The sequence below is a fragment of the Eptatretus burgeri genome, chromosome 15 (assembly GCF_056783735.1).
Source record: "Eptatretus burgeri isolate ZD-2024b chromosome 15, Ebu_testis_v1, whole genome shotgun sequence".
Classification (NCBI taxonomy): domain Eukaryota; kingdom Metazoa; phylum Chordata; class Myxini; order Myxiniformes; family Myxinidae; genus Eptatretus; species Eptatretus burgeri.
Genome location: NC_140975.1, coordinates 47,152,405 through 47,177,355, shown reverse-complemented (window position 1 = coordinate 47,177,355; position 24,951 = coordinate 47,152,405). Strand labels below are relative to the sequence as shown.

Here is a 24,951-nt window from a genome sequence, read left to right as displayed (position 1 = left end):
TTACAAGGACATTAGTAGACAAACAAAACATATACATAATAATTTATGTGATTTGAACCTCAGTTCCCTGTATTATGAGCCGATTACTTTGCCCTCCTTACAATGCTTTGAAATATTATGAGCTCGTGTTTGTGGTGACTGTAAACCCTTGCATAATGACATTTTCAGGCACGATTATTCAAATAAAGATGTAGGTGTATGGTGTGTGCTCCAGCTGCAATGCAATTGACCTTCATCTGTTTGACATGGAAGTCGGAGAACACATCCAGTTCGAGTAAACATGGTGCTGCCATTGATACATGGTGCGTACTGCATGGCTGTAATAAGCACATTGTATTGTTCATAATCCTTGTCATCTTTCAACCAATATTGAAACTTGAGTAGAGATGGTTTCACATGATAATTTATTGTGACCATCCCACGCTTGTTTGCATAAACTATCCATCCCTCGGGGCCATACTCTGTGCAGAGTGTTGGTGCTGCCTTAGCAGTTTCCAGGCTATTGGGCACAATCCTGGACAAGTCACCACTCCAACACAGGATAGCAACAAGCTGGTACTCATTTTTGCTGATCTCAGAAGGATGACAGGCTGTGTCACACCCACCTGGAATTAATTCAACAGCTAAGCAGGATTTGAACTCAGGACCCTAGGATCCCAAGTCCACCACTCTAGCCATTAAGCCAACACCAGGCATATACACCATCCCTACATCCTTTAGCATTTTAAAAATAGGTAATTTTTTATTACCCGTTTCTGTACTTAAAAAAAAAGTACTGCATTCACGGGGGATACTTTCCTGGAAAATGCTGCGAATCCGCAGAGAGTGGGGCAGTGTTTCAATTGGAAAAAGGGGGATAGGTTCCCGGCGGTTCGTGACCTACGAGAAATGCCACGAATGGCGAATCCGTGAATGTTTCAATGGAAAAGGGGGATATGCTCGCAGTGGTTCCTGATTCATAGGTGAAACTTTTAAAAGTTTAAAATCTTTTCAAATGTGAATGCACATGATTGTAGTTTCATTTTTTTTTTTAATCTTACAAATAAGAAAAGACGACACCAATGTTTATTTTCCAATGTTTATTGAAGAAATGCTATTAACAGTTTATTAAAAGTGATGAACCGACCATACCGTTAAAACAAAAAATACAACAGCAGGTCCTGTTCCAAATTTTTATTTGCACAAACAAACGCAACTTTCCAAAAGATGATGATGATGATTTAAAATCCAGTGAACTCATTTTGGTTGTCTGAAGAACACACAGGTGAAGGTGCTAATGAGTCGTGCACTGAAAGGAATGTCGGTGAGGGAGCTGAAGTAGGTGAGATCCTGATGAGTCGCTCACCGAATGGGATGCAGGAGAAGCAGGTGAGGGTGCTGATGCTCCTGAGGTGAACGGACAAGGATGTAAAAAAATCCGTGATTGAGAGCTGTCTGGTAGATTGCCGCACTTTTCGATGCAGCTCCTTGTACGGGAGTATCACGTCATCCAATCTCCTCTTGAACTTGGGGTAATACTCTGTTACCAGATTGGCATCTAACAGCCTCTCGGTAATTGACCGCATGTCCTGCAGCATCTCACCCAGGAACTTGACCATAAGTTTGGATCTTGACACCTCTTCCTTCTCATCACTGCCCACTTCCTCCTCTTCCTCGGACACATTGGTAATGGCTACCAACTCCTTGGTAAATTCCTTCGCATGTGAGGTGATAAGAGCATCCAATTCCTCAGGCTCCATTTCATCAAAGCCTTACCCTCCCACCTACCATGCCAATGAGACAATTTCATGCCTCTACTCAATGTTGGCGGGAAAGCCTCTGAAGTTCTTCACTGCCTGTGGCCATCACATCCAAAATGCGGTGAAAGGTGTGGTGGGTATAACGGTTTTCAAAGTGGAGATTAACCCTTGGTCGAGCGGCTGGATCAGAGAGGTGGTGTTGGGTGGCAGGAAGATCACCTTGACATTCGGGTGAGCCACATTCAGGCCGCCGGGGTGCCCAGGAGCGTTGGCGATGAGCAGGAGAACCTTGAACACAAGATTTTGTTCCGCCAGGTACCTCTCCACTTGAGGGATGAAACGGTTATGGAACCAGTCCATGAAAATTGTTGCCGTCACCCACGCCTTCCTGTTGGCCCTCCAAAACATGGGCAGTGTGTGCTTGTTCTTGCCCTTGAGAGCACACAGGTTCAGGGAATGGTACAGCATCATGGGCTTCATCATACAGTTCCCTTTTGCATTTCCGCGGAGGAGAAGAGATACCCGGTTCTTTGCAGCCTTGAATCCCAAAGCTGTCCCCTCGTGCTTTGAGATAAAAGTTTGCATTGGCATTTTTTTCCAAAACAGTCCAGTCTCGTCAGAGTTGAACACCTGCTTTGGCAGGTATCCCTTCTCGATGAGCTGCGCAAGTTGAGCAGGGAACGTTTCGGGCACCTCGTAGTCCGCGGAGGCACACTCGCCTGTCAGTTTGATATTGTGGAGACCGTCACGCTTCTTGAAGAGCTTAAACCTCCCCCTGCTCGTTTGGAATGGACTGGGGCTGCTCGTACCCATATCGCTTGTACCCACGTCACTCATGCTAGCACCACCCGTGAATAAGAGGTCCACTTAAAGGCATGTTCTTCTGCACCTGGTCCTCAATCCATACACTGAGAGCCTTTTCATTTCTTTCTATGTGGACATCCCAGATGTGGGTGACCACTTTGGTGTCGCAACACTTTCTTGGATCGCCTTCGTGTTCTTTGTATGTAGCGAATGGTGGATTTGTTTACTCCATACAGTCTGCCCACAGAGGCCACAAAGGGGGGGGGGGAGCAAATGGACGCCTCCAAAAAGGTGTCTTAAACAAAAAAAAGACCCTAAGATCTTAAGACAGCCACCTTAACCATTAAGTCAACACCAGGCATAGTCAAAATCACAGCATTAAATAAAAGGGTGCAAAAATGGATCCCCTTAACTACAGACCAATTAGCTTACTTCCAATTATCAGCAAGGTCATGGAATCCATCATCACAGTTGATATAAAATCATTCCTTTTCTCCAACAGCCTCATCTCAGATCATCATTTTAGATTCAGACCTGGTCACTCGAACTTGGACATGCTGCTTGTACTCTCCCAACAATGGATGAAGGCCCTCAATATCAGACATGAGATCAGGGCTATCTCTCTGGCCATATCTCGAACTTTCAATAGTCTGGTGTCCTGCCCTGCTTTCCAAACTGTCTGCTTTTGGAATCCAACATGGCCAAATCCACTCTTGGATGACTGACTTCCTCCACTCTCGTTGCCAACATGTGGCTTTCAATGGAATCCTTTCTTCTCCTCTCCCTGTCAAGGCTGGAGTACCCCAAGGCAGTGTTCTGGGTCCCATCTTATTCCTAATCTTCATCAATGACCTCACTGACTGGAAAATCATCTTTATTTCTCAGCTGATGACTCCAATCTCTGTCGTGACATCCCTCATCCTTCTGACAGAGAGGCAGCAGCCTCTTCCCTCTCCTCAGACCTTGACAAAATCACAAACTGGTTAAATACTTGGAATATGTCTTTCAATCCTGAGAAATATCTCTCTGTCTCCATCTCTGTCTCTCCCCCACCCCCCATCCACTTTCTCAACAACCATCTCAAAAAGGTTCAGTCACTCAAACTCTTGGGTCTCACTCTCAGCCATGATCTCACTTGGGCAAGCCACATTTGAAAGTTGGCCTCCAAAGCCAGTCAGCTACTGGGCATCCTCAATCATACAAAGTCTTTCCTTGGCACACCTGAGGTCCTATCCACCTTCAAAGCTTTTATCTGCAGCTTGATTGAGTACCGCCCTCCCCTCTGGGCTGGCTCTCCGCCTCACGACTTGCTCAGCTTGATGCCATGGAAACCAAAGCTTTCAAGATCGTTGGAATCTCTTGCGATGAAGCTGAATATATGGGCCTATCACTTTGCCATCACCAACAGGTCGGTGGTCTCTCTGTCTTCTTCCACCTCATTTATGGTCTTGTACCGTTTGCTCTCTCTGTGCTTGCCCCCCCCCCCTCCCCAGGTATCTGCAGGACGTGCGGTGTCAACCAGCAACCCCTTCCTGGTGAACCTGTCTAAATCAAGAACCACTTCTCACATAAGGTGATGAAAACTTCAAGTTGTCATGGACTTTCCCACTAGAAAATGTAGTCGATTCGTGTTAATTAAAGTCCTCGGTTGAAAAAAAAATTTGAATTGGGATGTCTGAAAAGAAGAAGAAGAATTCCAAACCTGCTGTTTTGGGTTGATTAATTATGTATCTCAGTGGTGCTGTCTAAAAGTTTAATGAGTGTTATTGCATGTGAAATCCACCACAGACTGGGTTTATACGTAAGTAACTTGGTAGATTTATTTTTTTCTGAGGATTTGTATTGTATTTAACCTTTTTCAGGATTTGTGTTGTCCTTGCCATCCCGACATAGGAAGTCGAGCGACTTTCTGATATTCCTGATTATATATTTCTAACTTAAAGCTGTTTTTTTAAAATGATAAACTCCACTATCTTGTTTTTTTTTAATGATAAATTGATATGCAGTTAAATAAAAAGTGCTTCTCTTTTGGTTGAAGCATTTGCAATGAATGTAATCTTTATTATTTGTTTGACATTATTACCTCCACCACCGAAGGTGAAGGAGGTTATGTTTTCACCCCTTTCTGTCTGTTTGTTTGTTTGTTTGTCTGTGTGTAGGATATCTCAAAAAAGCTGTGGACGGATCTGAATGAAATTTGGTGGAGAGGTTCGGTGTGTGGTAAAGATCCAGATCCGGATCCGGATCCGGATACTAGAATTTTTGAAGTGTTTCTTCACCATTGAGAGATCGGGTTCGAACACGATATCCATCCATCCATTGGGACCATACTCTGTGCAGAGCGTTGGTGCTGCCAAAGCAGTCTCCATGGCTATTGCACACAATCCTGGACGGGTCGCCACTCCGACGCAGGAACACGATATATAGCACGACATTTCAAAAATGTATTGGCCCCGATATGTTCTCGTGGATCAGTCATAACGGGGCGGAGGTATGTGCTCTACCAAGTTCCCTTCTAGTTATTATTGTCATTATTTTGTTGTGTTTTTTTTAAACCAAAGGAGGCTCATGAAAAGCAAGGAAACAGAGGAGGAAAAGGCAATGTACTGACATTCTCGCAGCAACGCCAAAAGCAGGAGAATGAACTAACAAGAAAAAAGGAAGGGGAGGAAAGGCCCAATAGACTCAAACCAGACTCGATAGTCTTGTGGTTCATGTCTGCTCTGAGTCTGGGAGGTTGACGGTTCGATTCTGACCCTAGCTGAGTCACACCAAAGACTTTAAATATGGCTTCTTGGTCACTTTGATGCTCAGCATTTAGAGGATCAAGCATGGATAAACCCTCCGGGTTGGCATCCCATTGGAAGGTGGTGAGGGGGGAAATTTCTCATCAATTGTGGAGAGAAAAGTAACGGCACAAAGATGTCACAACGTTACCTTGTATTTGTCTGAAGTTAAGTCCAATGTTGTCTCATGTATTCATCTGCGTGTGTGTACAATTTGTTTTGCAGCAACTCCACGAGTCTTAGAACATGTCAAATAAATATTCGGTTAAGGAGTCACACCTACATTGTTACATATGCAAGGGTGATGAAGGAGGTGTATAAAATATGGTGAGACAATGTTTTGAGGAAAGGAAGAAGGGGGAAAAAAGGATTAAGGGAGGATGCGGAAGGGTGGAAGTGCAAGAACAGGAGATAAGGGAAGAGATGGTTTGGAGAAGAAAAGAGAAAGGGAAGGGGGATGGGGGTATGTATGGAATGCTGGAGATGAGTAGGTGGGTGCGAAGTGGATAAAAAAATTTATACTGTAGATGATAATGGTAATTCATTGAAAATACACAATGACATTTATTTTCTTTCATGCCTTTGAAGGTTTAGTTGATTGCACGATGCCAGTCTCTTTGCTCACCAAACCATCACTATTAAATGGCCTTGGCGATTCGGCTCAGGCAAACTTATTTTACAAACACTTTGCTTCACATGCAGTCATACACACACCACAAATGTAATATCCCAAGCCAGTTCTCTCACTTTGTGACTAATGCATCAATGCCTTGGCAGTGAGTAATAAGCCTTGCACTGTGATGCCAATCTGCTGCAAATGGAATGTGAATCCACAGTGTTATTTTATATTATTTATTTTCCTTTTGCTCTCAAGCAATGGTGCAATTCAAAAGGCTCTTTGGGATAGCATGTCAGCTGTGAGATAATTATGAGAGAATTGCAGCAGAAAAGGTCAAATGTATGATCAAAAGCAAGCATGGTTGTTCGTGCCAAATTAATTCCCACGGGGTCAGGAAGGCAAGATGGTCGTGTGGCACAGAGGATTCCAGCTTATGCATTTCCATTGAAAATGTCATCACATTTCTCAAGGGAAGCACCCTCTCTGATATATATATATATATATATATATATATATATATATATATATATATATATATATATATATATATATATATATATGTTGGGTGGTCGCTGGACTACCATTATTCTCAGGTTTTCCGTCTGTCTGTATGTATGTAATGGACAGCTCTGGAGGCTCACCAGGGCAAGGAGTCAACCGATTTTGTTGAAACTTGACTGGTAGGTTCATACCAGGATCTCGTTGGATTCTTTTGAGCACCGTTGTTATGGACACCACCGTTGCCTAGCAACGGGACTTTGAAATTTTTGGAAAAATCCGAAAAATAAATTTATATATATATTTTTCGAAAATCAAAAATTGGCTTCTGTGCTTTAATGCGCACTATAATCAACCTCTTTGTCAAAAAATTTCAGCCAGATCCATCAAAAACTGTATGACGAGTATGCAATTATATAGCAACCACCCATGTCGCCTTCTGGCATATATATATATATATATATATATATATATATATATATATATATATATATATATATATATATATATATATGATTGCATATGTGTGTGCAACTCCTCGACGAGCAACCCCTTCACTCCTCTAATCCGTAGGCAGAAGAAGGTCTGAAAATAATGATGAATTTTGAGAAACCTGCTGGAACAAGACTGTTCACAGGCGAGGTCGAGGGAGAGAAGGTGATAAAAGGAGCGAAAATGTAGATGTGAACCTTGGGAAGGAGGGATTTATAATCAGGCCTTCACTCCGACACATGACCATTCCAAGACATTTGTAATACCGCCCAACTCTCACCTGAGGCAATGTCTCCATGTCCCTGAGGAGAATGTGTTGCGTGCGTGACACGGACGTAGTGCGGTGATATTCCACCAGCTCATTAAGAGAGTTGAATTTGACCACCCACAAGAAGTATTTTCCTGCACCATCCCGTAGCACTTTAAAATGCTGAACTCCATCACCAAACCTACAACCAAAACAATGAACACATAAACTTTTCTTTATTCTCGATCTCCAACCACTTGTTGGGGGTGAAGATCAATGAAATTATACATGCTTTCAATGTAATTCACTCAAATAATTGTATTTGGAATAATATTGATTCTGTGGCAAGATGGAAGGGAAATTATGTTATTAGAAGTGTGCTGTTGTGTATTGAATGAAATGCCGCACAAGGAAGACATTATGATCGGTTCCAAGGTTTGTAAGATCTAAAAAATAACAACTTGTTATTCTGGTTTTACAATGTTCCTTCTATAAAACCAAGATTGGTATTTGTGGTTGTTATGTAGACATGCAAATTTTTCTATTTTGAGGATCACAAATATTTACAAACCAAAAAAAGGCAAATTTTCCAATCATATCCTGTTCTTTGCCACTTTATCTTTCCTTCTTTGCACCTGCTCAACATCATCATCATTCTATTGTAATTTAAGTTAGATATGCTTTTTAGCAGTGGCGATGCACCATTGTTCATAGCCAATTGAAAGCATGAAATCGTGCCACCACAATAAGTGGAGGTAAAAAAACAACTCCAGATCGTACGATTCATTTACAGCCGTGCCATTCTAAAGCCATCCTGATTATTATTATTATTATTATTATTATTATTATTATTTATTTATTTATTTTTGTAAGTGGACAGGTCATTTTCCACAATCATGGAAAACGGAAAGAATGCACGGGATCATTGACTTGAAACTGAAAATTGAATCTGACACGGGAAAAAAATAACGAATGTCCAAAAGAAGTCGAGATTGGGTTGAATCACAAAAAAAAAATTCAAATAAATCAGGGCAATTTTTGCAGCTCCGATGTCACTTCCTCTTACTTCTGCTTGAAGACGATTTTCATCTGTTTGTTCTATTCTGCCACCTTAACCTACTACAACTTATTTTAGTGACTGGTGAGTGTCTAGTGCCATTACTGTGCCTCCATGTGGCTTGTTTGAAGAACCCTTCTCCTGTTGGCTAAGGATTTTATAAGCAGTGGTGGTGAAGCCCTCTAAGTGGCCGAGGGCAGAACATGGCAACTGATGATGGCAACGTGTAGGTGTGAGAAACACCAGCCACATGCGTCATTGGAATTGGTGATTTTAGACAGGGATTTGCCCAACTGGCTGGCAGGACAGGAGAGGTGGTATGGTGATGACTTTAGTTTGAAGTTGAGCTGAGAATCTGATGGGCGTTATTGTTGAAGGGCGTTCCTCTGCAGCAGAGATGTTAACAAGTCACTTGAACCAAGTCTCAGGTATTTGAAGTCACCGCAGTATTGCCTCAACTTATATCACGTCCCACATTTATTTATAAACCTCGTGGAGTGCAATATATCAAGGAATTAAGACACAGAGCTTCATTTATTGCAATGTATGTTCTGAAAAGCTGCTTAACTCAAATTTTTTTGAATTTGCAAACTTCATACAGTGGACATTTTTGCTTTGTTCCCAGCAAAAATTAATTTATGTTAAATATACTTCTCACACCTACTGTACCCACTTGAACACATGTACATAAGACGAGTTAGTAACCTCAGCTTATGTTTAAATGGCTCACACATATAACCAAAACATTCAATGTGGAACTGGAAAGAAGATTTTAATAATTTACTTGTATATTTATTATGTACGTTAAAATGAAATGTATCACTTTTTAACTTCAGTTGTCTTTAAAGATACCGTACTTTTCTATGTTTTCTTTTTCAAAAGACAAGTCATGATATTGTCGCTGCCACACTGGTTAAGTTAATTGCCCCGAACCAATTGGCGTGGACGGGTGGTTAACACTGACTTGGCTGGATAGCCGAACGATTTCCCTTGGAGGCGAACAGCCAAGTTCCTTCGAGATTATGGCACATGTGGAACGGGAGGTGGCGAAGCACATACCATAGGCATTCACCAGGGCAAGGGTTTATACTCGAACCCACGACAAATAGACAACACAAGCAACTTAAAATAAACATGGGGGGTTAATGAAAATAAATCAAATATTAACAATGGTAATAATTCAAAGTGTAATCATAAAATGCGAGGTAAATGAAAGCCTAAAGTCGAGGTGCCTCTACACACGGACTTTAACACAGACAAAGGAGAAATAAAATAAAATCCTCCCTTTATTCTGTCACTTAGCCTTGCCCATAGATGGTGTTTTAATGAACTTGGCAATCGAACCGCAGCATCCTGCGCAGGAATCTGCACCCAAAATGGCGCCAAGCCGCTCTCTGGGCAGGAAACGTACGTGAGCTAATTCGTGAGGTGGTATTCAATGCCAGGGCTCACCAACCGCTGTGCGGATTCTTCTCATGAAAGAATATGCTGAATGTTCCTCTCTTACACGAGGTCTGCTCACAATGATCACCCACCTTCCTCCTTGAACACACAACGGGATAACAACGAGTTCGCTGAGAGGTGCACTCCTCTCGCTGAGAGGTTCGCTGAGAGGTGGTTAGGGTGGTGGCTTGGGATCCGAGGGTCCTGAGTTTGAGCCATATTATCCACTGAATTAACACCATGGGGTTGATTTAGCCTGTCATTCTTCCGAGGTCAGTGAAATGAGCACCAGTATACTGGTAATAGGGGCACTTCCTCAGCGGCATAGCCGTGCCCCTAACCGATGATGCAACCAGCAGCCAAAAAGGCAGCACATGATGAGAACACAGCACTGCTCCCCCCCCCACATGTGGTGACATGTAACAACTTAAGTTGACAGTTTCCCTACTTAAGTTGTAATGTCCGGGGAGCAGTGAGACATGGAGAGTCGTGAGGGTTGTCGTAACTCTGTTTATTGCGTTCCCGGATGCACACTACTACGAGCCTCTCGCAGGCGCGAACAGCTATATGCATTGCAGACACGTGACTATGATCACGACTCCTCCACGCCCCCTCAATGATCTATGCCAATACACCACACTCCTCCCTCCTAAAAGTATGATTATAAAATGACAATTATAAAATGATAACATGACACTAACCAAAAATCATTGGCACTGCGACACAAAAAGCAACTAGTGCCAAAACGGCACCTAGCAAAAGCATTGGCACCATGACACAACAAGCAACCAGTGAAAAAGAAAAACACTAACCATCCAAAAGCTCCAGGTTTCCCGATCCGCCCCAGGCCGATAGCGCCCCCAGACGGCCCATGCTTACACGCCTTCCGGCGAGGTCGACGTGACACCCTAGGTGAAACTCCCCCGGCACCATCAAATGCCCCCGGTCGACAAGTTGGCTCATCTCCCTCAGACAGGCCCGAAATCAGGTAAGCACCCCGAGCCTGCAAGCCCCGCGGGCGCCAGTGCGGCTGACCTTGGCGAGATCAGAGGTTTGCGCTCCATGGCGCCAGGCATGTCTGACCTTGGTGATATCAGGGGTGGGGGTGACGCTGAACAGCGAACCTGCCCCGGCTCCCCGCCATCAACCCAAACCAGGCAATTAACCGGCTCCACTACCAGCTGTCCCACACCAAAATCGCGCACCAGCACCGGGCGCAACACCGCCCCTCCAACCGACCCCTTAGGTCGCAGCAAATCCAGCCGAGACTTCAACGCACGTCCATACAGACGATCAGTGTTGGCTGGACACATAGCAATGTCATACAGCAGCATAAACATCGTCTGTGTAGATGCAAACTTCTCTTTACGTACAGCGCATTCCCACAGTATAATTCCAACACATGAGGCTGCAGCAAACTGCGGACTGTCATCGAAGACCGGGATCTGGAAGACCTCTTTATTCGCAACGATCGTCCGCAAGTTCTTCACATCAAAGAAAGCATTGATCCCAATCAAACACATTCTGCTCACACGCGGACTGTCGGCATTTGCCTTTATAACGCCATGCTTAATCACTCGTGCTGTGAGAATCAAACATACAACAATTAACAAATCATGAACCACGCTGTGAGCAAGCCTCTTGGTTGTCACGACGTTGAGGCGACTTGCGTGCAGGTCCTCATCTGAACGTCGAAGAGGACACCATCGATGGTTGCGCACCGCGAACTTCTTGGATGCGACCGGTTCGCTCCAATCCCCCGTTGAAATCGCCTGAACGACACGGGCGTGCACTGTATCATGAGCCGACTCCACCGCGACCGGCTTGGCGGTGACCGGCCCATCCTGGACCTGGCCCAGTGCAAACACATCAACCTGGTCAGCCGATTCAGATGATGCGGGACCCTCCGCGCAAGGCAAGTGCGAGGGACCGTCGCCAATGGCATGCTTCCCGTGGCCCTCCGCGCAAGGCAAGCGTGAGAGACCATCGCCGTCGGCCTGTCCCCCGTCGCTCCGGAACTGTATACCGTCGTTGTCGGAAGCAAGGAACAGACACCAACGTTGTATCGCCATGGCCCCTGCCACCGGGACCTCGCCCTTGGGTCTCGAGGGAGGCCCGGGCCCAAACGGAAGTACAGCCCCGAAGGAGACACAGGCGCACCTGGAGGTACGAACTCCGAAAGAGGCACCTCCTCCCACCGACTCTCTAATCGGCTCGGCACGGGACGTCCAAGGCCACTGGCTGGCGCTGTCCCGTCTCGTTGAATGCGGGCCAACCAGCTCCCACCCAAAAGGGCGGGGGCCCTCCCCTCGCACCACGAACAGCGAGAGCTCGACCCGCTAACCTTGATGGGCGACTAAGATGTGTGCCCTGCCAACCACTGGTAGCGCTTCACTGGTATACTTGTGCAACGCGAGGGTACACCTGAAAAGGCGGAGACCGGGGAGTGCACGAGCAATGCGCTCGCTTATGATCGACACCGCCACTCTGGTATCAACTTGAAACACGATCGGCGTTCCATCCACAAAACCTCCCACAGGTTGCAGGTCTCGACCCGGGACGTAAAAGCGTACGTCATGCACAAGACATCGTACCGGCTGCAGGTCTCGCCCCGTGTCGCTGGGGTCGCCTCGTATCGGGTGTAAGTCTCGCCCCGTGTCGCTGGGGTTGCCTCGCACATCGCCATCCATGACCGTTATGGTGGCCAATGACACTTGGCACACACGCTGCAGATGTCTCTGAGTGTTCAGATCGTCATCCGACCGGCCGTGTTGCAACGTCTGGCCACAGCCCGCACCGAAGACTGTGCGTGCGGTCGTGGGCACTTGGTACATCGCGCGGACCTCCGGATCACCTGTCACGCTCCGGCCAGTGAGGGCTCGGACATCCCTCAGAGTCTGTGCGACAGCCGACGCCGTTTCGACTACTGAGTTGAATGTAATGCCCTCGTCCTTTAGCCGTGGAATTGCTAAAACCATTTCCAACTCTTGCAAACCAAAAATAAAACGATCTCCGAGCCTGGCCTGCTGTTCACTCGACGTGAATTTGCAGGCGACGGCGAGATGTCACACCCGCTCGGCGAAACTTGCGATGCGCTTCCCTGGGCTCCTCGCCAGGTGATCGAACTCGTACCGCGTAAGCTGCGATGATTCTCCCGGCGCTCTGTGCGCCCAGCAATCCAATTGCTCTGGCAACGACTCAAAGTCAATGCCGAGGAAAACAGGCACTCCGCACGCGTCAATCCGAAACATCCTCGTCGCCAATGTAATGTCCGGGGAGCAGTGAGACACAGAGAGTCGTGATGGTTGTCGTAACTCTGTTTATTGCGTTCCCGGATGCACACTACTACGAGCCTCTAGTGGGCGTGAACAGCTATATGCATTGCAGACACGTGACTATTATCACAACTCCTCCATGCCCCATCAACGCTCTATGCCAATACACCACGATGTGGCGAGATACACCACGATGTATCGCCAATACATTGAGATGTCTCCTGCTCGTTCACGAGCCATACTGTTGCGGAAATGGGCCCTTAGTGGGTTATTAAATATAGGATTAGCCCAGATCCCCCCTTAAATGCATGTTTGGCCAGGCTGTTGCTAATCGGACGTTACATGTGTGTCGGGAGGTGAAGCAGGCTGTCCATTGTTCATACAGTGGTGGTGTACCAAGAGGCGCCTTCTTCTCCCTTCCCCCATCCGAACCAGCCCCCCCCGGCACCCTGAGACTCAGTCAACAAGACGTGTCAGCAACCCACTGGCGGAGAGCTGCTGCAATCTCGAACGATGGACCAATCACGGGTCCCCGGAGGCAGTCCTAAAAAGGCCCGCCCCGAAAGGCAAGAGGAACTGCCTGAGGTCAGTCTGCGATCTGCTTCATGAGGAGTGGTTTGGTCGGCTATTTCTCCTCGGTTATGGATCCAGCCTGAGGTCATCCACAGGTTCATCCTGAGTCCAGTCACGGAGCTTCTGACTGTCCTGAGTCCCTGCATGGCTCGACACGTCTTTCATCCCATCGATCCGCCTGCAGAGCCCAACACCGGGATTGGCCTAGTCTGGTGTACGGGTCAGGCCTGGATTCGCATACTGGACCTTGTGAGAAACCAGCTGGCACACACCATGGATCTTTCTCTCCTGTGCCATTGACCTTGTGGGGGCTGAATGCGCTGAGGCTGGTGCCTGAGCAGTGCGACAAAAGGAGGCCGTCGCCACCATCTTGCCATGTGGCATGCGCGAGCGATGCCGATAGGAGTATGAGCGCCATCTTGCCACGCTGCATGCTTGGGCTTGGGCGCTCGAATCCGACAACATTGGCTTGTCACGAGCCGCATTCGTGCCTTCGACACTTTTCCTCTCATCCATGAGGCATCACCAAGTACTCCGTGTCTTGTCTGCATGTTGTCTGCATCTTGTATGCATGTCGTCCAGGCCTAAGGTTTAACTCGCTAGGGTTCCCTTCGAAACCTGTATCCGTAGCTCCCGAGTTAAGAGCGTGTTATAGATTAATGATAATGTTCGTGAATGCTTTGCTTGTGTCGTGTTTCCCCGTGTGTCCCCAATAAATCTGGCGGATTCATATGAAAGTTTTCGCCTTGAATTTATTCGTGCCACGCCGATGAACAATCCGCTCGATTTGTATATAAAACCAAACGGGCTAAGGACTGGCAGACTTCGCTCGGTCTCTGATCAAACCCAGTCTGTAGCCGGGGTCTATATCGCCAACTGGTATGGCCCAGGTGTACTTTGGTATCGTGATCTGAGGCGCGTGACCCGAGACCGGTGCCGAACTAGCCGGCGTTATAACCCCTGAGACGGCGGTGCTGTTAAGCACCGCCGAATCTACAACAATACTACTACTCTATACAATCCTACCTTTGCTATGAGGTTCTTCCATCTACCCCACAAACATATCAATATAATTCACAATTATTAATGAAGTTTAAGTAATCCAAGTCAATTGACATATTTTATCAGGTCGGGACATGCACGGGGTTACCAATCAGGGGCCAAGTTCCCCCCCCCCCCCCGGCACAAATGTTCATGGTTTGCCTTTGAATAAAGTTGTTTCACACGTGGCCACGATGGTAAAACTGGTGCTTGCTACTTGGAAGCGTGTGCTGTCTGGAGAGTGGACACACCAAACACTCCCTTTAACCTTAGTGGTGAACGGTATGCAACCCGATGGCTGTGAGCATGTACATCCTCTATCGTTGACCAAACTACACACGTGCACGATTGAAAAAATTCCCCATTTATTTTGAAACCCGTTTTCGTTCAGTTTATTCAATGATATTTTCCAAACATTGTCAACAAGTCATTTTAAATTCAAGTCGCATGGACGTTGCAAGCAAGTCTCAAGTCCCCAGACACCAAGTTCTAAGTCCGAGTCTCAAGTCAATTTAGTCAAGTCCGAGTGAGGCCGCAAGTCACAACATTTTGTGACGAGTCAGAGTGACTCCAAAGTCCAATTATGGAGGATTTTAATCAATGTGAGTTAACACACGCACACACACACACACACACACACACACACACACACACACACACACACACACACACACACACACACACACACACACACACACACAGAAAATACTGAAGGTTTGTTTCAAATGCACATAATGCGAGGTGTTTTTGATTTTCTGGATCACTGGATGAGGCTACAGAGGCGGTTTTTGCTTATATTCAATTTTAAGTCTTGGGTTAAAACAGATTTTCAGATTATTTTTCAGGAAAAGCGAGTTGTTTCTCGAAAAGGTGATTTGTTGGAAGAGAAATGATTACAAAAGAAAACAAAAAAATTGGTTGCTCGCAGTAAGAAATAATATGCAGAAAAGATTGAACAGAAATTTAGATTTCTGAATGTTAAGGAAATGTGGAATGATGTGAAGAAAATAACAGGATATGACAACAAAATTAGGACTGCACATCTTGAAGCTCACCTGAATCAGGAGCAAGATTCACTCAAACCCTCCCCCCCCCCCGTAGATCGCCTCATACCCTGATTTTTTTATTTTTTTTAAACGCCGTGACCAAACCTTGTTACATCACAGGTGATGAAGGTCGTGGTCAAGTTTCATCGAAACTGTGTGTGCAGTTTCGAAAGAAGAGAACAAATACGTATTTTTGGGGGTCAATGCCCGCTCCCCCTGTAGACCCCCTTAATGAGTTCAGATTTTGATGCGGTCGATACAATTTGGTACATCACAGGTGTTGAAGGCTGTGGCCAAGTTTCATCAAAATTGTGGGTGTAGTTTCGGAGAAAAGAGCAAATACCTATTTTGTGGGATCAACCCCACACCCTCCCCAATGTAGATCTCTTTAATGAACACAGATTTTGATGCGGTCGATAAAATTTGGTACATCGTGGGTGATGAAGGTTGTGGTCAAGTTTCATCGAAATCATGTGTATAGTTTCAGAGAAGAGAGCGAATACCTATTTTGGGGGCATCAACCCCTATTGTCAGGTCAGGCCAGATTAGATTTGGGGCTTGCTACAGGTATCATGTAAACCTGTACTAACCTCTTCCATGGTTGGGTTGTCGGTGACTAAACCGTCTCCCCCACCAGGTTTCCTGCTGAGGAGGGTGTTTGGATATGGACACCCAGCAAGATTATCAAGCCCAAATGAGCTAAGATCCTCGTCCTCTTAATGATGACGTCATAAAAACGAAATGACGTCATTGTGATGTATCAGGTTTGCGATGAATTATCTGTGCTAATGCCCGGCTTGATTCCCGCAAACAAAATTCAAACAGCTTGCCGAGTTTCGGAGATAATGGTATTGGTGATTTCCATTAGCGGCGATGTTATGACATCAACTTTTTTCTCGGAAGAATTTCCAAAATCGGAGATGGTTACTGCCTGTGTGTGGGCTTTCTGCATATACATGGCAAGTTTCACGAAGATCCGATGAAAACTCTGGGTTGTGAAACAAAAAATGTCAAAAAATAGGAATGACATCATAAAAATTGATATGACGTCATAGTGATGTATCATATGTGCGGTAATTCATCTCTGCTAATGCATTGTTCGATTCCTACAAACAGAATTCAAAAGCTTGCCGAGTTTCGGAGATAATTTTTTAGGCGATTTCCATTAGCGGAGATATTTTGACGTCATAACTTTTTTTCTAGGAGGAATTTTCAAAATCGGAGATGGTTACTGTCTGCGCGGGGTATTTTTACATGTATACGCCAAGTTTCAGGAAGTTTCGATGAAAACTGTAGGCTGTGAAACAAAAAAGTCCACAAGAAGAAGATGAAGAAAAACAATGTGAGTAAGACTGCGAGATCCTCCACGAGGATCTAAAAACAAAACCTATCAAACGGTGGAGGATATCCTTGTGTGCCAACGGCCATCCAGATCTCGTGCTCAACTTTGTCTGTGGACGTCCTCCTGCAGTTGGGTTACTTCTTACTAGGAGGTTGGTGCCAGGATTTGCACTTCGGCCACCATAAAACCCTTCATTCTGCTAAACATTCCAGAAGCATAAAAAAATCTGAAAACCCACTCTGTGGGAGTACCTCCTGTGCAGCTTCCCTTCACAGGGCAGCTCACCGGATGGCGGGATTGGGGCAAAGCCTTCGAGACCCCCAATCTTGATGATAGGAGGGAAACCACGGAGTAACATTCCCAGGTCAGATTGCGGGAGAGTGTGTCGGGGTGGTGCTGAGGTGTCATCCATCAGACGGCGGTCTCCTTAGGTTAACCTGAGGTGGTCCCTTCAGGTGGGTGCCTGGAATGTTCTATCCCTCAGAGAGGATGATCACCTGTCTCTGTTATCTGAGCTCAAGCGTTTGGACATCAGTGTTGCAGTACTCTCTGAGGTTCGGAGATCTGATTGCGGCGAGATCATGGCAGGTGGTTACACCTACTATTGTCTGGTTGCTCTGATGGTTACCATGCCCAAGGAGTTGCTGTAGCTGTGTCCAATAAGCTGACTCCAATGATAATTTAGGTAACACCGGTCAACGAGCATATTATGAGACTAAGGATTCATCACTCCTTGGGTGTCATTTCCCTGGTCCCTGTTTATGCTCCGACTGAGGCGAGTGATCTTTCCATGAAGGATGCATTCTATACCACGCACGAGTCTGTGGTTGATCATATCAGTTCCCCAGACGAGATACACTTCTAGTCTTGGGGGATTTTAATGCATCGACTGGAACTTATAGGGGTGGTTATGAGACTGTTTTGGTCCCCATGGGTCTGAAAATGTAAAGCTGAATAGCACTAAGTTCCTTAACTTTGCAAGAAGTCATGGATTTAGGGTGGCCTGTTCATGGTTTCAGCACCCACACGCTCATCGCTGGACTTGGTATTCCAATGCTGGTGGTGTCTCAAAGGAGATTGACCATGTGCTCGTTGATGCTCGCTGGAGGATGATCCAGAAGTGCAGGGTCAACTGGTGTGCCCAGTTCCTCAATACCAACCACAGGCTTGTTGTAGCGACTTTTAAGTTGCACCTTAAATCCAGGAGAATGGTTCCATCCCAGCCTCGGCTAGGTGTTGGCAAACTGAAGGATGAGAGGGTAGCTGAGGAGTTTGCGAACAGGCTAAGTGGAGATTTGAGGGGTCTGGCTGCTTTGGGGGATCCTGAAGAGTTGTGGAGTGCCTTCAAGACCACCGTCCTCGGTGTTGCCGGTGGATGTCTTGGAACTCACCATAGGGTGAAGAAGAATTTTGTCTCTCAAGGGGAACTGGATACCATTGACCGGAGTCGCAGGGCCAGTCTGAATGGCAGAGCTGAGCTGTTCAGGGAGCTGAGTCGCAAAACTGTACCTGCACTAAGGGTTGTAAAAGAGGCCGATGTGCAAGAAATCTGTGAGGGGGTAGAGCATCACCTTTGATCAAGTGATTCTCGTCCTGCTTACAGGGGAATTTACGCATTGCATTCGTCCAAACCCGTCCCTCAGTGTACTGCAGTTAAAGCAAAGGGTGGTTGGCTCTTGACAGAGGAGTCCGAAGTGAAGGCCCGCCGGACCGGTTAATTTGAGCGGTTGTACCAGCCTGATCCACCAGCTGTTGAGTTGGCTGTCCGTGGTGTTACTATCCCTGTTGCTGACCCACCAATCAACTGTGATCCACCTTCGTTTGTGGAAACACAGGCTGCGGTGAACTCCAGGGATCTTGAAATGCGGTAAAGCTCCAGGGATCTGTGGCATCCATGCTGAACTTCTCAAGGCTTGTGGAAATGCTGCACTTGTGTCATTGCATGCAGTTCTGTGCTCTGCCTGGAACACAGAAATCATCCCAACTGATTGGAAGAGGGGCCTTGTTGTCCCTCTCTGGAAAAGGAAGGGTGATCACCATGACTGAAACAACTACCAAGGGGTGACGCTGCTCTTCGTGCCAGGCAAGGTCTTTGCTCGGATAATTATTGATAGGGTTCGCCACCATCTGCTTGAGCACCAGCATCCAGAGCAGCAAGGCTTTACACCTAAGAGGTCAACGATTGACCGTATCCTTGCTCTTCGGGTCCTAAACAAACGCAGACGAGCGTTTCGGCCGGGGCTGCTTGCAGCCTATGTTGATCTCTGTAAAGCGTTTGATTCAGTGAATCTGGATGCCCTCTGGAGGATTCTTGGTCTTCGTGGGGTGCCACCAAGACTGATCGATCTGATGTCTGAGCTATACTCGGGAACTGAGAGTGCTGTGAGATATGGTGGTACCAGTTCTGACATATTTTCATTTGTTACTGGAGTTGGTCAGGGGTGTGTGCTGACTACCACACTTTTCAGCACTTGTATGGACTGGATTCTGGGGAGGATGTTGTGATCAGAGAGATCAAGTTGTGCTGCATCATTTGGGAATGTCAAGATCTCTGACCTTGATTTCACAGATGATGCAGTCATCTTTGCGGAGACTCCAGATATCCTTTTGGGGGCCCTCGTGGTGCTGAATGAGGAGTCGGAGCCACTGGGATTACGGGTTTCCTTTGTCAAAACTAAGATCCAGGCTTTCAATGACATCTTGGATGCTGCTGTCCTGTCTGTGCCTGTTTGTGGTGAGGATGTTGAGGTCGTGGAGAGATTAACTTACCTTGGCAGTGATATTCATGTCTCTGCTGGCTGTGAGCCAGAGGTCAACAGACATCTGGGTCGGGCCTGGGGATTCATGGATTCACTGGATCATGGGGTGTGGCGTTGCCGGTACCTGTGCGGGAGGACGAAACTCCTAGTCTTCAGGTCCTTGGTGCTTCCAGTCGTGCTCTATGGATGTGAGACTTGGACTCTGACCAGGGATCTGAGATGGACACTTAATTCCTTTGGTACCAGGTCTCTTTGTAGAATCATTGGCTATTGCTGGTCGGACTTTGTGTCCAATGAGCAGTGGCTGAGAGAGAGTAAAGTGTGATTTTTTTACCCGCATAATCCGTGAGTCAGCTGCGGCTGTATGGATGTGTGGCTCGTTTTCCTGACGCTGATCCTGCTCATCAGATTCTCTCAACAAGGGAGTCCCCTGAGTGGAGGAGGCCAATGGGCCGAGCATGTGCCTCGTGGTTGCAGCAGGTTGATCAGCATCTCAAGGAGATGGGGAAGGGCCAGGCATCTGCCTGAGGGATGAGTACATCTAAGGCCCCTTGAGTACAGGTGGAAAGTGGATGCAGTGACATGCTGCATTGGCACATGCTCCCATACCTGACCTGACCTGAACCCCCCCCCCCACCGTAAGCCCCCTTAATGAACGCAGATTTTGATATGGTCAACACACCTTCATTTGGCATCAAATATGAAGCTTGTAGCCAAGTTTCATCTCACTCACTCATACACTCACCTATGGACACTGCTCGATCGCATAAGCTCACCGGACTAAAGCCTCGGTGAGCCAAAAATGTCCCAACATAAATTTGTGATCATGTGTTAACTCTTGCCAATGATGTGAATAAATCCTTCGTTTGATTTGATGAATGATTTCACACGAGCAAGGGATAATTTTTCGAGACACATGAGACATTCTGCAAGGAAAGAGGAAAGGGTTGAACTTAATCATTCTGTAGTTGAAAGATGTTTCAAGATTGTTAAATCTGGTAAGGCTGATGGCCTGGATGGCCTGTCTTGAGGTATTCTTAAATAATGTTATGTGGGAATTGGTTTCATCTTTTCATTCTCTGTTGTAGTGGTCACTACACTCTCAAGTACAGTAGTTCCAAAGTTGCGGGAAGTCTTCTGTCATTGTACTTGTACCTAAAATACCCATATCAGTTACCTTCAATGATTACAGACCAGTATCATTAATTGCAACACCCATTAAATGTTTGGAAAGGATTATGAGAAATCTTGTGGAGCAAACAAAGGAATGTATGGATCCTTTTCAATTTGCTTATCAGGAATAGACAGGTATTGAAGACGCAGTTATAACCTTGTAACACAGAGTATATACACCTTGATTTTTTTGTTTTTGTTTTGAGTGTTTGCACTAATGTACACTTTGATTTTGTTTTTTTTGCAACATCGTATGCACAGGTTTTGTTTGTAGATTTTTCATCAGCTTTTAACACAATTCAGACTTATTTATAGATCGAGAAGTTGCAGGGTATGGGTTTGAATTCAAATTTGAATTTATGGACAATTAATTTTCTGACAGATAGACAACAGAAAGTTTGTTTGGATAATACATTTTCTGATTATATCACATGCATTACTGGTACTCCGCAAGGATGTGCTTTATCACCGACTTTGTTTACACTATTCATTCGTGATTTTAAATGTATAATTACTGGCTTATCATCACGTGTTGGAGTAAAATGTGCAGATCATAACATTTGTTTTGTAAGACTGATTTTTTTTTTAAATGATGACAAAGGATAAAAAAGCAATGGCTTCACACGTTGGTGCCAAGGAAATCACCTTGTCCTTAATGCAGGGAAAACAAAGGAAATTGATCTCGATTTTAGGAAGACTTGGGAGAATTATCAAGCATTCTCTTTTGAATGAAAATGTTGACATTGTTTCAGAATAAAAATATTCAGGAACTTTTATTGATAATAAATTAAACTAGAGGAGTAATGCAGGGAAAGTAAGTTTGAAATGTAATCAACGTTTGTACTTTTAAAGGTGTGTGAAGTGTTTTAATGTCTATATGGATATTCTGTTTTGTTTTTATCAGGCTGCATCTCAATCTGTTGTGATATTTTGTATTATTTGATGGTACATTGGACTATCTCAAGGTAGCAGAAGGAAATCAGATAGAAGAGTCAGGACGGCAAGTAAGGTGACTGGTGAAGGATGTTAAATATTTTGACGTTTTATATAAGGATGCTATAGATAGGAAATTTCAGTCTCTTAACGTTGATGTAAATCATCCTCTCCACTCAGTTTTTCATTGGTCAGAAAGAATTTGACTTCCATGGGTTAAAACCAGTAGATTTAGAAATGTTTCCTTGCTTTGTGCTTCGAGGCAATATAATGACTCGTATTCTAGATGAGATCAATGAAGGTGTTGCTGTTTGAGATCTGCTGTGCTTGAATTAATAATTTGGTATTTCAATGAATACTCTGGATATGTATATATATATATATATATATATATATATATATATATATATATATATATATATATATATATATATATATATATATATATATACATAGTTGTTTCTATGATTTATGGTTTCACGTTGGAGTTTATATTAGCTTTACATGACAGTTGTTTTGTAAAGGATTCCTTAAATGGGGCACGGAAGTGGACGTGAGTGCTTTAATCGAAGAAGTATTCAATTGCCACATGGAGTGGAATTATTGTATATTGTTTATTTATTTATTGCCCATTTGTGGTACAAAATAACTGAGAAGATGAATTTCGTGTTTTTACATTATCAATGAAATCTGAAGTCTAAAGTCTATTCACTGTGTTGTCTGATTTTGTGTGTGCAGTTCTCCACAGATGTAAGTCACAGATGTAATTACGGATAGTAAATGAAATATACACCACAATTCAATGCACAAGGAATACCATCGAGGTTCTAAACTGTCTATCCCCGGATCATGAGCAGAGTCAATGCTCCGCTCACGGAAATCGCAGCTGGTTTGGATAAGTGTCGCTGTGAATCTTCATCTTGATTGCTGGCACTAAAAACTAAATAAAATTACATCTTATAATCTCTGGAGAGGCCATTCGAAATAAAATATAATTTTAAAAGTGCGCAATGTTGAAAATTTGGTGAAAATATTAATTCAAAATACAATCGCCAGCAGAAACAATATGTTCGTCATCATCGGTGAATTTGGGCAGCTTGAGAGAAACTTTATTTTTATTTTTATTTTACTGGGGGAAACCTCTGGTGTATTTATATCGATGTACATAATTCCACATTTGCGTACTTCCTTTGTAGGTGAGCAACCAACCATCCATTGATTGGGACCATACTCTGTACAGAGCATCGGTGCTGCCAAAGCAGTCTCCTGAGCTATTGGGCACAATCCTGGACTGGTCGCCACTCCGACGCAGGATACTCGAATGGCTCAATCATCCCGGCAAGTTGGTTTTCACTTTGCTGACCTCTGAAGGATGACAGGCCGAGTCAACCCCGCCTGGTATTAATTCAATGATGAGCGGGATTTGAACTCAGGATTTGGCTAGGGCACTGCCTCAAAGAAGTCGTCGTGAAATATAACAATTGATTTATTTAATGTCCACAAGCAGTCATGTCCACATAAATAAATGTCCACCGTGGACATTTATTTAATGTCCATGGCATCGAAATAAAGATTAATTTTGTTTAAAGTGCCATGTCCCATGGATCTGTTACCATATTTTTCTGACCTGACATTTATAATTCCATTTTAATTATATTATTCCCTGTGTTTGTGTCACCTTGATGGCAAAATACATCACCCAGGGGCGCTGTGGAGGATTTTCGATGCTGAGACTTGAGGGAATTGTATTTTTTTCCAATGCAAGTGCATAAATTTATGCTTCTTCTTAAGGCCCGGTCACACCTTGACGTTTTAGCCAACGTATGCCGATTTTTGAATTTTTTTTCTAAAACGCTGGCACACGTTGAATACGTTATGGGTAAGTTTTGATAACATTGAGAGCACGCTGAAAAACACTGCCATACGTCGTTGTACGTTGGCTTTAAACGTTGTACTTTTCGGTTGTCCTCAAATTTTTTCATGCTTGAAATTTCACGACGTATGCCGGCGAATGACTCACACGTTCCGCTACGCTGGCCACAAGTTGTATGCACGGTCTGCGATCGTTGACAGACGTCAACACATGCTACTTGTAAGTTAATCATAAGTTGAGACACGCCGAGGTAATGTTTTGCGTACCCGAAACTTATTTCTAACCTATGATTAACATGTTGTTGGCACGTTACGCGATCGTTGCCACACGTCGACAGACGTTACTTTTAAGTTACTCATAGGCTGAAAGACGTCGGTATAATGGATCGTCCTTGCGTCAGCGTCCACGGCCACGGCCAGGACACTTATTTGCAGCATTCTTCAAACTTTTCTTCGGCATGACGAGGATGTTCACACTTCGATGTCTAGCTTGGCTATGATTCCAATTGTCCATCGTCAGCGTCTATTTAAAATAGTCGAGTTTGAGCGTTTTAACACGTTCAGAAGAAACGCTTCAAATTTCCAAACCCCAGCGTCAAAAAACAAAGGCGAGTGACAGCAATTTAAATCGTTCATTGTAAACAATGAAAATAGTTGAGTGGTACCGTTTAAAAGTCGTTGAGTGTAAAAAAATCCAATTGTTGAGCGCAAGCGTCTACTTTCAATAGTGGGGTTTGAGCGATTTAGCACGTTCAATAGAAACGATTAAAATTTCCGAGCGCCAGCGTCAAAAAACAAAGGCGAGTGACAGCAATTTAAATCGTTCATTGTAAACAATGAAACCAGCTGAGTGGTACCGTTTAAAAGTCGTTGAGTGTAAAAAAAATCCAATTGTTGAGCGCAAGCGTCTACTTTCAATAGTGGAGATGCAGCCATTTAAATCGTTGAGTGGCAGCCTATGAACCTACCCATGGACACGCGGACGCAAGGACGATCCATCATAACCCACACCCTCCCCCTCACACTCACCTACTACTGCCAACATGAACAAACTACTACTAATACTAATACTAATACTAATACTGATACTGTTACTGCTGACATGGACATCGACTCAAAAAGGACTCGAAAACACTGTTGGGTTCCCCTTTTATGAGCAGCATTTTTATATACCAATTCCCAAAACCGCTGGGAACACGTCTTTATATGGCAGTTGTAAACTAGAAACACGTTCATTTTTTTTTGTCGACCG

General features: G+C 44.8%; 1 protein-coding gene across 3 annotated transcripts in view; it reads right to left on the bottom strand.

Moving 5' to 3' along the window:
* LOC147012116 (growth factor receptor-bound protein 2-like) overlaps positions 1 to 24,951 on the bottom strand; it is a 90,900-nt gene that overhangs the window by 9,366 nt on the left and 56,583 nt on the right. For 2 of the 3 annotated variants that reach the window (XM_085858415.1, XM_085858414.1), the window contains exon 4: positions 7,219 to 7,387. In XM_085858415.1, coding sequence (XP_085714541.1) covers positions 7,219 to 7,387 — 169 coding nt within the window. Of the gene's footprint in view, positions 1 to 2,669; positions 2,781 to 7,218; positions 7,388 to 24,951 lie in introns of those variants that run through there. The other variant, XM_085858416.1, reaches the window with a different exon arrangement.